This window comes from Papio anubis, chromosome 14, assembly GCF_008728515.1.
Source record: "Papio anubis isolate 15944 chromosome 14, Panubis1.0, whole genome shotgun sequence".
Classification (NCBI taxonomy): Eukaryota; Metazoa; Chordata; class Mammalia; order Primates; family Cercopithecidae; genus Papio; species Papio anubis.
The window spans coordinates 64,265,468-64,279,015 of record NC_044989.1 but is presented as its reverse complement, the minus strand read 5'-3'; the positions used below and the strand labels follow the sequence as shown (position 1 = coordinate 64,279,015).

General features: G+C 38.6%; 1 protein-coding gene across 3 annotated transcripts in view; it reads right to left on the bottom strand.

Moving 5' to 3' along the window:
• The window catches only part of UGP2 (UDP-glucose pyrophosphorylase 2), a 53,333-nt gene that overhangs the window by 4,587 nt on the left and 35,198 nt on the right, over positions 1-13,548 (bottom strand). For all 3 annotated transcript variants that reach the window (XM_021924885.2, XM_021924884.2, XM_003908725.4), the window contains exons 4-7: positions 4,319-4,504; positions 2,881-3,014; positions 1,113-1,410; positions 427-624 (exon numbers count right to left, since the gene is read on the bottom strand). In XM_021924885.2, the coding sequence (XP_021780577.1) occupies positions 427-624; positions 1,113-1,410; positions 2,881-3,014; positions 4,319-4,504 (816 nt within the window). The remainder of the gene's footprint in view (positions 1-426; positions 625-1,112; positions 1,411-2,880; positions 3,015-4,318; positions 4,505-13,548) is intronic.

Genomic DNA, 13,548 nt, shown 5'->3' with positions numbered 1-13,548 from the left:
CACCTATCATATGCCAACCTCTTATACATGTAATCTTTTTTCAATCTTAAAACTCTTCTGTTCAGTAATACCATTTCCATTTTATGATAAACAACCATAGGTTCAGAAAACTCATGCAAAGTACCGATGGCCAAATGACTTATGAGTGTCAGCAACAACTAAGACTGAAGTAGGTTCTCTACTTTTGAAGCCCAATGTTTTTGCCACTACCACAATCCAGGGTCAGGTATAGGGCACCATAACTTGGCATGCTATAGGGGTGACAGCAGATTCTGGAAGACAGGGCTAGGAACTAGAGAGTCTGAAAAGGCGAAAGGGAGTGACCAATGGAATCGATGGGGCAGAGGGAGTGGGCGGTGGGGTCTGTGTGTAGCCTACTATGACCTTAGGAACCAGGAAGCTCAATGGGCCACAACCTTGGCTTACCTTTGGATTCACAATGATTTCCATGTCAATGGCATTCTGCTCCTGCAGTCTTTTAACTGCTGCAAGAGAAATCCATAGGTTGTTTGTGTTAAATATTTTGAACTTTGATACAGACTTGAACTCATCAACATGTGCTTTTGGCACTTGAGCAATTTCCACCAGTCTCAGTTTGCCTTCATATTGAGTGAGTGTCCCGCCCTAGAAAGGCAGAAAATAGTGAGTGCCTCCACATCTGTCCCAAGTACATTTTTTTGTAAGTACAAAGATAGTGATAATATAAAAAATATATAAATACATTATGTAGAAACAGTACATTTTCATAAAAGGGACAATGGAATAACATTTAAATGCCAAACTAGAAGAGTATTAAAGGTCTGGACAACTTTATTGAAAGGTTTCACATGTTTCAGATTTTTGCCATAAATATATAAGAAACTATTTTAGTTAAAATTACTGATGTAGCTTATCCAAAAAAATAGAGATGATTTTGATACTATTTATTATGGATTTATGATACATATTATTATGTCAAACAGAACTGAAAGTATTCCACATAATATCATCTCACCCTTTCTTATGATACTAAGTGGTTAAATGTGTTGTTTAACATAGAAACTTTCAAATAACTTCATAACTTATGAAATGTGAAAACATGAAGCCCTAAACTGCTTCCTCTCAGTATTTACCTTTACATCTGCACGTGTTTTATTTGTGACTTCCATGACAAATTCACAGCGTTTTCCATTGGGTGGGTTCATTAGATGATTAAGAATATACAGATCCACTGTGGCACCCAGATTATCTATGTTAGACACAAAAATATACTCTTTGCCTTCTCCTATAAAGGTATCAAGCAAACCAGAGTTGTAGAAACTGGCGTAAATATCACCATGACCTGGAGGGTACCAAGCTTCTGTATTTTCCCCTGAGTAAGACACGTCCTTTGCTACAGGAAGTAAAGATTCTTTATTAATCCTCGGGTACCTTAAAAAAAAAAAAAGTTCTTTTTCAATATTGACCCTGTAGAGCATTTCAGACCTTTAAATAAAATAATGCATTAAAGTTACATAAAATTTCACTTCTTTTCAGAGTCTTATCAATCATTATAGGTAAATCCATTTAAGAAAATCTCTCAGTATCTGTGTTGTCCAAAATCTGTTTTCTAGATGGTGATAGCTGCTGCAAAAACATGTCTCTATGGTTATAAAGATGGGAGGACCCATTATATTTTTAAAATATTAATGTTTTATGACTCTCCAAGAGGAGGGATATATCAAATAAATTTTCTCAAACCTATATAGTTGTGGGATGGTTCTTTTCCCTGAAAACCTATCTGGGAAAAACTGCCCATTCTTACAAATGGATATATTCAGGGGTGGATCTCTTTCTTTCCCAGAAAATAAGCACCAGGTTAGCATTCCAAGATGTCTGCTTCCCACCACTAGTGAGAAAGGTAAAGCTGGTGATGGGGCAAAAGGAAAACAGGAGCTAGCACTGCAACAGACTGAAGACCAGAAAATAAAGGCAAAACATCTGCGAAGTAAAAAAAAAAAAAAAAAGTAACCATGGGAAATAGATCTTAAAAACAACCAAACAAACTAATGGTACAACTGTAGAAATGTCCCTTTTTTATTTTTGAGATAGGGTCTTGCTCTGTTGCCTGGGCTGGAGTACAGTAGCACAAACATGTCTCACTACACCCTCGACCTCCTGGGCTCACGTGATACTCCCACCTCAGCCTCCCAAGTAGCTGGGGCTACAAGGGCACACCATCAATGCTAATTTTTAAATTTTTTTTGTAGAGATGAGGTCTCATTATGTTGCCCAGGCTAGTCTCAAACTCCTAGGCTCAAGCAATCCTCCTGCTTTGGCTTTCCAAAGTGTTGGAATTACAGGCATAAGCCAGCACACCCAGCCTCGAAATATCCCTTCTGTACAAGTTCATGTGGACTGATGTCCATCCCTTAAATGGAAGTCTTATTTCTCCAGTTTCCTGGCCTTTAGTCACAACTCATCATCTGAATTTACTTTTTACTCACTATTCCTCAAAAATTTTCTCCAGAATTTATTAAATTACCCCAAGCCCATAAAAGATGTTGAAGAAATTCCTTTCCATAGGAAAAGTTATCAATAATGTAGGAATATAAAAAGATTTTCACAGACCCACCTGGAGACCAAATATGCTCTCAGAAAGCAAATGCTTAAGCTATCCCCAAATATTCTGGACATGGAACAGAGTCTCAAGCAGACTGAATTTTAATAACTGGAAGTTAGAGAACCAGAGTGATTATAACAATCACATTATCAACAAATGCTTAGCTTTTATGGGCATCAAACACTTGTGAACATCAGTATTTGGTGCCTTTACATCTTGAGACTGCTCTGTTATAAACAAGATAAAGAAGTCCTTTCCCAGGAGTAACACACCCAGAGTTAATTTTTTACTCATTGTACCTGCTTTGATTGAAAGTGTAGATTTTCACACGACAATGATTGTACTTCTGTAGTATTTTTTTGGTATCTTCATCTGTGTTAAAAGAGTTCATTAAAACAAGAGGAACATCTGTATTGTAGGTTTTATTCAAATGCTAGGGAGGAAAATGACAATTAGATTACCCAGACTCACTTTTCTTTTGCTCAAATATGCAAAATTAATTCTTAAGGGTTAAATCATAAAATGTCCAAAACATCATCTGTATGTAGCCACATATACAGATTTGACATAAAACTGCTCAGCATGAGCCAGACATTTTGCTAGGCAATTCACCATGCACTTGCTCATTAAATCACCACCCTCTGAGATAGAAACTACTGTCTGTATTTTACGGATGACTAAACTAAGGCCCAGATAGGTGGTGGGTCTGGCAATGGCAGAGGCAGGACCCCCACCTCCCCACCCCAGGCAGTTTGAGTCTGGAGCTTGTGTATAGCTACAGTGCTCTGTGGCCTTACTGGGTAGGCAAGTGCTGATTAAGCATTTACTCTATGTTAACATCTCTGTAGGGATGAAAGTACAAATGTGACAAAGGCATGGCTCCCTACTCTCAAAATTAATGATCAAAAATTTTGAATCACACCCCAACTGAAATCTTTTCAACCTCAGAAGAGCTAAGAGGCAACACAGAGTGTGAAGAAAACAAGGTCTTAGAAGTCAGACTGCCCTATGTTAAAATTTTAATTCTGCACTTACTAACTAGCTTGGGAACCTTGGACAAGTAACCAACCTCCTTGTGCTTTGGTTTCCTCATTGGTAAAATGGGGATCACAGTACTTAGAGTTGTTGAGAGGAACAAATGAGTAAATTCATATCAAGAGCTCAGAATAATACTTGGTGGACAATAAGTGCTGAATACATGTTAGCCACTGCTACAACTAGCCGTTAGGATTATAGTTGCCAGCACCATACTAGGCAATAGGATAAGGAGATGGAAAAAATAAGGCCACTGCCCCAGAAGAGCTTATGGTATACGATTAATGACTTTGTCGTAAGAGAGAAGCCAGGAACAGTTCTTAGCATGCAGGGCCTGCAGCCAAATACATAACATCTTCCCCACCCTCCCAAAAGGGTTAATAAAGCAAGATCATCCCAGCCTTGATGAAGGCTGCCCCCAGAAAGAAAGTGGGTAGAAGGGTGGGATATCAAAAGAGAATCTCAACAGACCCAGAGATTTCAACAACCACAGGTGCTATTTAAGATCAAAAGCCTTTACATAACCTTAAGGATTCGCCCTTAAGAACACTAAACCTTTTTTCCACCAATAGAGACTAAAGATAGCAAGCTCTTTGGTTAGCTCAAATTCACATCTGCTACATTTTATAATATAACATTTATGATAACTTAAAAACTAAAAACTAGTTTAGTATCTCACGAAAAATGCTAAATGTTACTCACTTCAATTTGCTGAACAGTCAGATCCAGAAAAGTATTCTCATTCCTCACACCAATCAGACTTTTAGGGCCTTTGCAGCCCATGCTGGTTCCCAAACCACCATTGAGTTTCACCACCACTAGTTTGTTCAACACAGAAGATATATTATCAGGCAAGCCTCTGGCCTTTATCTTTTCATAGGGTTGAATCTGAAAGAAAAATAACATTATAGGAGTAATTCAAACAGCTTTAAGGGACATTAAAACATATCAATCCCAGGGTTATTTCCATGCTTCCATAAAGAGTTTTGGTTTCTCTGGAAAATTTTAATCAACTTTTCTTTAATGTCAGAGGCCCTTGTGGTTCAAAATCAAGTACTTTAACAGGCAACTTCCCTTGCACACAGTAGTTCAGTGGATCATTTACTTTACAAAGGAGTACGAGAAGGGGGAAAAAGTTGTAGGCCCCATATATTGTCTGGCTGGTAAGAACATCCAGATCTCTTGGAGTATCTTCAAACACTCAGAATTCCCACTTTGTATCAACATAGCAAATGATCAAGTCATTTATTTAGACTCATCAAGTCTAGATATTTCTGGTGTATTATGGCTCTACTTCAATTCTGGAGAACCAGATACAAAATTACACATTATTCCTTCTACCACAGGAGGCAAATACCAAAACACACTTGTTCCTTGCCATTCTCCTCTATTCAGTCATAAGTTTGCCTTTCAAAGGAAGGTGGCATAGACTTTTTGTCAAGTATGCACAAGGACAGAATTCCTTCCTCAAGAATTTAACTTTCAGCATATAAAAGCCAATACTGGAAAATTAAGTGTTGTCACTGTTCTAAGAAATGCCCTGGAAGGGAGGGAAAGAGCAAGAGGTGGGGCTAAAGAAAACCCCAACTCAATCTCCTCCCTAGCATCCTCATCTATTTCTGTGAGCAGAGGGCCTTAATCTATAACTTCTCCCTTATAGGAAAGGAACAGTGACAACTTACAGCGGAGGCCCAGATTCTTTTATTCAAAGCAGAGGCACAAGCAAGTCTAAACATCTTACAGTAAGAAGGAAACCTTTCAGAAAGATCACAATGTATTTTCTATCCATTTATGTGACATGTTTGCTGTTATTTTGTTTTAATGGAATAGGTCCTCAAACTGACTCTTCAGTGACATCATGGTGTAGGACAGCTAACACATAATGGACTGAAAAAAGTAAAACTACCTCATAAGTGCTTTGTGGACATTAGCTGTTATTTGTTCTGCTACTGTAGGAACGCGCGTGTGTGTGAGAGAGAGAGAGAAATGTGTAGGTGTGACTGGGAAAGAACTTGACAGGCTCACACTCCAGTGATCTAAGCATATGGAAGCAAAAATCTCTTTATGCTTGGTCAGAGGAGAGGAGAGGAGACAGGAGAGGAAAGGAGGGGAGGGGAAGGAAAGACCACTGTGATGCAATGGCTGTAAGTAGTCAATTAATAGTTTAGAAGAGTCAGCAAATGGGACCAGGCCAAATGTTTTCCCATTATTTTGTAAAAGCCAAGAATTTCCATTTATCAGTTATTTTTCACTTTCTAGCAAGAACCTAATATTTACACAGGTCTCACAAGGATGTGAAAATCAGCTGAAAATCACCAAAACCTCCTAGTCCATGCATTCATTTTAGGTTAAATTGTTAGTTCAGAGATAGTGTTACCTATTTATGTTTTGACTACACTTAAAAAAAAAATAAGAGTACACAGAAGCTATTTTCCGCATGGTAGGACAGGCCTGTCTTCCAATTTTACCTAACATTTTTAATTGTGGTACATCACATACATAAAAGTTTATAAAAGATATAAAATATACATATACGGTTGAAAGAATAACTTTTTTTTTTTTTTTTTGAGATGGAGTCTCGTTCTGTCCCCCTGGCTGGAGTGCAGTGGCCGGATCTCAGCTCACTGCAAGCTCCACCTCCCGGGTTCACGCCATTCTCCTGCCTCAGCCTCCCGAGTAGCTGAGACTACTGGTGCCTGCCACCACGCCCGGCTAATTTTTTTTTTGTATTTTTAGTAGAGACGGGGTTTCACCGTGTTAGCCAGGATGGTCTTGATCTCCTGACCTTGTGATCCACCCGCCTCGGCCTCCCAAAGTGCTAGGATTACAGGTGTGAGCCACCGCGCCCGGCCAACAATAACATTTTTAAAAAGGAACACTGCCATGCATCTGTCCCTAATCACATTCCTCTTCTACCCCTATGGGTAACCATCATCTGGACTTCTAGTCTATAGTTTTACCACCTATGTGTGTAACAATATTTTACGCCATTTTATTTGTCTCAAAACTTTAAAATAAATTGAATCATACTATAAAGTAAGACCCATCTTGTCATTACAATATCAGTAATTTCAACAAGGCATATCACTGGGTTTGTTGTTGATATTTGAATATTCTATTTCAACTAGGGGTAAACATTATCTAGATGTAACTTGGAGTGAAAATTTTCATGTATCATCAATATTTTATCAAAGTATAAATGCTTATTATAAAAGTAAAAATGGTACAATAATTCTGAAAGCTATTAATTTTATGTATAACAATGTTTTCAAATAATTCAGTAAGTTAGAAAACAGAATGACAATAAACATAAAACTCAGTACATTAGATAGGTATCTTTAGGAAAATATCATTCCCTTTTTGAGGGAACAAATATTTATACAAATTTAAATAATAACGTGAGGCAGAAAATTCTAGATTACATCTTAATTCGAATCTTTACAGAAATGTTTGGAATACTAACATTCATAGCATTAAACAAAGTGAGCTTTAGGAACCATGTTTAATTTTTAGCTATTTGATTTAGGACATAAGTCATCAAGAAAAAGTACTAACAGGAACTTTTTTTTACCTCCAGTGAAAATGAATTAAAAACCAAATGTCAACCTTGCTGCCTTAAAATTTCACCAGGAGAAAATAGAACTCCAAAATCATATGTATTCATGCTAAATCAGCTTTGATCCACACACCATAAATAACAGAAAGTTCTGGCTGGGTGCAAGGACTCACATCTGTAATCCCCGCACTTTGGGAGTCTGAGGCAGGAGGATCACTTAAAGCCCAGGAGTTTGAGAACAGCTTGGGCACTATGGTGAGACCTTGCCTCTACAAAAAAAAAAAATTTAATTACCTGAGCATGGTGGTGCATGCCTATAGTCCCAGGTACTCGGGAGGCTGGAGTGGGAGGACTGCTTGGGCCTCAGAGGCTATACAAATATATTTAAAGCACATAAAAATGATTTATATAGACTGCCAACCCTTTTAAGTAGGAGAAAACAAATATTTGCCCAAGTTCTGAGTCCTAGGTACAAAGTTCCTTGTAGAAACATGTTACTGGAAAGTTTTATTATAAATTTTAGTTAATGAAATTAAATGTGCTGCTTTTCTTTCCTGTACTTAGTCATGGAGACATAATCAGAGTCTGTTTTAAGTGTGAAAGCACAATACAATGATCAATTCAACAATGCTAAAAACATACCTGATTGAAGAAATATTAAAGATAAAAGTGTTATGCAATTATCAATGACAAATAGGGTGAGAAAATGATTTAGGAATCACCAACATTCAGTGTTTCACCCATACTTTTCACCTGCTGGCTATGAGCTGAGAGATGGTGGGCCACTCTCATCATTCTGCTTCAAAGACAAGCTATCAGAGAACATTTGCTTATATGAGATGTTCACACGAGATGGAACGGCAGTTATTACATTTTATATAGGCTGTCTGCACAAAAAAAAGGCCCAAAATTATGCTTTGGAAGTAACAAAACCAACACAGCAGGACTTACTAACAACAGTTCAATTGCCAGAACCTGCTAAGAAGTAACCAACTTATGTGTCCTAAGAATGCAGACTTCTTACAAGATACGCTGTGAAGATCTTCCACTCATTCTGTTTTAGAGAAAATGTAAAACTGTATGTTTATGCAATGAAAACTGATATTCAGAGACACACTTGTCAAGAGAGCCATTACTCCATCGCCAAATTTCTAGATCCAAAATCTAAGATCTCAAGTGATTGTGGGGAGGAACAAGTGCATGCTGAAATATTTTTGAAAACACACACAAAATAAGGTAATATAAATGAGAAAGTATTCAGAAATTATCTGTCAACATGCACAAAACTTCAGTTTGTGAGATAACTTCAAGGAAATGGCATCACTGCCATAAATTAATGAAGTTTACAAGCTCAGGATACTGAGAGGACAGAGCTTCACTTCAGTCAGTTACTATTAGAGAGGAAGGAAAACTTAACATCATGGCATCTATATCATAATCAGCACATTCACTACTAGCAAAAATAGTTGGAAAATATCTTGCTCCTCCAACAACCTCTGTTGACCAAAGTAAGTCCATTTACTGTTACAGATGTGCATTATGGTGACCGCAAATGCAATCTACCAGATAACCATGTTGATGAACTATTGTTCTTGCACTGTAACATCAACATGTTAAAGCTTGGTTACTAAATTTCTAAATAGAACTGTAACAACTGCAATTTCTTTGTTATCCCAAAAACTTATTCTATGATGGTGATCTAGATTCTCAGCCTCATACTGATTTTAACACTAGGACATTTGGCCTTCAGCCAAAAGGTATACTAAATATACTTCTAGTTTTAACTCAAATATCCCCAAGGTTGGCATCTTAAGAAACTGAGTTTGAATTTAAAATGTAATTCTGAATACTGTTCAAATATTTGGTATAAAATAAAATGAGCTGATCCACGGACAACATTCAGAATTCAAAAACCAAGTTAATAAAGACTTTTGGGAACAGGTCCTAGCAACTCACAATATAAAGACTTATTTACCATTCAAGTAAGTGCCAGATTTCTCTGTGATGTGTTGTATTTATAACCTTGCATGCTAAGTTAAGGGGGCAGAAAGTCACCCCACCTCTCAAAATGTCAAGGAACCATGGTTCTTTATGTGGTACTTTCAATAATACCTTCTTGTCTTGCTATATCCAACCCTTAAAAGCAGCTAATTAAATGTAGGTCCTGCTGAGGAATTTGTTAACCATAGAGGACTCTCAGAATAACTGTGGAAAGGAAAGAAGTAACAGGGTATGAAGACAGGAGAAATATTTAAAGTGGTCAAGATAATGTTACTGTTGGAAGCCGCCAGGGGAGGTCTTTCACTGATGTTTCCTGACATACCCAGCCCCTACCCACCACCACCCCTCAACAGACACAGAGGTGTGCACAAAGGCACTAGTCATTCCATTCCAGGAAGCCAGGACACTTTTTGTCTAAAGCTTATTACACGTTAAATTTGGTGGTAAGCACAGCTTTTCATCACACAAATCACCCTGTATCAGCAGAGGTGCTCTTTCTTGGTGACACTGTCCACACTCTCTACCAGGCACCTAACCAAGCAGTCCCACAGAGCTTTGTTCAGTTCAACAAGCCAAGGGGCTATGTGTTAGAAAATTGCTTAGCAACAGCTGAAGTCACAGAGGACACACCTAGTCACAGAGACAAGTTTTAGGCCTGCCTTCCACTTTCCCTACTTAGCTCCCCCAGGAGAATGCACAAAGACATTTACTCAAAGATGGCTAGTGTTCAGAGACCATCAGGGAGCATCACATACTGCTGGATACAGCCTCAATGTTACTCTGACTGAATCACTTTAGTCAGTCACTAGTGCAATCTTTGTGCTCTCAATCCTAATCACCCTGTTTCTCTCTTTCCCAAAACATGAATAAAATTCAGTGTTCTAAGACCTCTACTGCAACTAAACAGACAGGAGGGAAAACTCCACAGGTGAGGTGGGGCAAACCGCATGAGGCTCCTGGCAAAAGGTCCAGAGGAGGCCAGGCCACTCATGTTCTCCTCTCACTGGTGGAAAAGAATTTGCCAAATAGCTAACATCCTCTGGGGAATAAGCGAAAGAAAGTAATTGGCAGTCTACTGAAGAACATGCTCTCAACGACATTCAGCCCTCTAGGATGTCAATGTAGTTTTTCTGCAGAAAGTGGAATGAGATTTTTAAAAAGATCTTTTTAAAACTATCTACCATGATCTGTACCTTGCCAAGTTTGTTCACAACTTAGTTTCCAGTTAGAAGAAAAGCCAAATTCATCACACAGTCACAGACACACTGTTCCCATTAGTAATAGGATAACCCAGTTCTTGGTAGCATATTTGTGCTATTTCTGGAGACATTGCCAAACACCCAAAGCAAGCTAACAGTACCTGCCCTGTATGCTCCACAAGGGTATGATTATTGCAATCTGAAAGAATTTTTTTTCAACAAAAGCAAGTTTGCTTGAAGGGAAATGAGCTGTGTAAACAGTTAACAAATTAGGAATGCCACTCCATATGTACGGAAAGTGTTCCAAGAACACTGGCTTATTCACTAAACCCTTACTGCACAGGGTTTGTGTGCCAAATTCTGTGCTAGTCACTTTCATGTACTATTTCACATTTCTAAAGGTAATAACCAAAATCTAGATCATTTGCAAGATCCTACAAATTTACTTTATAACAGAAAAGTCATACCTAGAATAATGTTTTTGTCCGGTTGTGTTGCCATAAAGGAATCCCTGAGGCTGGGCGGTTTATTAAAAAAAGTGGTTTATTTGGTGCACAGTTCTGCAAGCTGTACAAGAAAAAAGCATGGTGTCAGTCAGCATCTGCTTCTCGTGAGCACCTCCAGAATCTTCCACACATAGTGGAAAGCAGAGGGGAGCTGGCTTGTAGAGATCACATGGTGGGAAGCAAGAGAAAAGGGAGGGAGATGCCAGGCGTGTTTGTTTTTGTTGTTGTTGTTGTTGTTTTTAACAATCAGCTCTCACTATAACTAATGGAGAACTCATTCATCACCACAAGGACAGCACCAAGCCATGTATGAAGGATCCGTTCCCATGACCCAAACACCTCCCACTTTGCTAAGTTGCTAAATCCTATCAATAACATCAGTACTTCTTATCTGCACTCGCAGATACATCTGACACAACAGAGCACTCCCTAAACCTTGAAGTGCTCTATTCCCCTTGACCTATGAAACACCATACTCTGTTTTCCTCCTCTTTCTGCCTGCTCCTTGAAAATCTCATTCTAAGTAGACCTCCTCTTCTACGCAATCAGCTTCAATTACTCCTGTCTCTATGGCAACATAACATACTCGGCTGCTAAGACAGAAGCCTGCTCATATGTGATCAATGACCAAGTCCTATCAGTCTCATGACCTGTGTTATTGCAGTGGTCTCTATGATCCTTTACCTCTTTCCAACCCACCCTCCATCTCTCAATTTTTTTAAAAAAAAAATTGGCATGTTCCCCTTCTTATTGCATCATTCACAAAATAAAGCACTGGTATGGCATGCCAGAGATTATTAGCTGCCTACCCCAACATCATTTTTTCCCTTTCACTTTAGAACCCTGACTTTCAGCTGGGCACACTGCCATCCAGAATAAAAGACTCAATTTCCAGTCTCCCTTGCAGCTATTTGTGCCAAAGTTCTGGTCAATATAATTAACTAGAAGTGAATTAAAAGATTTCCAGGAAATCTCTGTGAAAGGGCAGGGTCTGTGTCATCTTCCTTCTTCCTGCTGTTTGGACTAGAGGCATGATGAATAGTGTTCATTCTGGTGGCCATCTGGACCAAGAGGAGATACTCTAAGGATGGCAGAGCAGCCAGACAGAGAAGCCCAAGTTTCTGATGACCACATAATTGTCCTACCAACTGTGGATTGCCTCTCTCCAGATCTATTGTATTATTCTGGGTTTCTCTATTCTATGTAGCTGAATCTAATCCTAATTAGAAGACAGAGTTTGCAAGGTCCTTAATGATTTGACCTTTTTTACCTTCCACTCTTTCTTCTCCTACTCCCCCTAACATGCTGCTCCAAGAACACGGAGCACTGGGTTCTCTAACATACCACATCTCTTGCTTGTACGGCCTCGCACTTTTTCCCCTCACACAACTTCACCAACTACTTTATCTTTCTCCTCCACATCTCAGCTAAGACTGGCAATTTACAGGCTTTATGAGTCAACAGGTACTTGTGAAGATAAAAAAATGGACCCTCTTTCAGACTAGTTCACCACCCCCCGAAAAACAAAATGTTTGCTTACAATTTACTTCACTACATTGGAAATTTCATTCACAGAATATAAAATTAATCTTAGTAAGAGAAGTAATTTATTTCCCAGTGAAAATTAATGTGCAAATAGAGTAAAAAATAAACTTTACCTCTCTCCAAACTAAGTTTCAATGAGAAGGCTTCTGTTTGGCTTGAATAAGAAGTTGATGCTGTGATGTGGTTTGAGATGATTACATGCATACCATCTTTAACTGCCATTCCATTTTGACTTCTCTTTTTGATGGTCACAAGTGCTGAAAACCCTAATGCGCTCAAAAGCAAATTCCCACAACTTTTGTTCTGATAGTTGTATGCAGCCTGTGCTACAAACACCAGAATTCTCTAAGACTCTGAGAACTGAGTGATTCATGTGTGTCCTGTATCTTTGAAAGTCAATAAGGTCATCTTTGCAGAAGTCTGCATCATTCATGCAGGATTGCACCATCCTGGATGTAAGGCTCACAGATGCAGAAGAAGGTGAAATTGCAGTAATATGTGGAGCTCACTATCCTCTGCAGCAGGACCAGAAGTGCTGGCTAGCATCATAGACACTCTACTGGCATACAGAGCACCAACACCTTGTCCAGCAAGTTTTGCTTGGCTTAGACATGTTATCATTTAAAAAACAGTTTCAGAAGAGGTTCGTAAATTTTTTTTTTTTTTTTTTTTTGAGGGCACCGGCACACAATAGCTGGCTGTACTGAGAAATCTCTGAAATTGCAAGGACATGCTGAAGGGAAATTATGTAGTTGCTGTTTCCTCCATGACCCGATTCAATAAACTACATCAATTCCAACATGAATGACATCATTTGACAAAAAGCCTCCTTTAAAATTGAATGAGGTATTAAAGTATAGTAACTGAGAGAGAACACAGGCTTTAATGCCAGGCTACCTGGGTTTCTTAGAATCCACCACTTATTCTGGCAAATTATTTAACCACTCTAAGTCTTTTTCATTTACTTCATTAATTTGCTATGAAGATAAATGAGATAATGCATATAAAGTGCTTAGCAAAGTGCCTGGCCCCATAGTAAGTACGCAAATGTTGGCTGGTATTATTATTGCTTCACTGATTCAGACACACTCCCTCCACCCCTACCCAACATTTTAACGTTTCTGA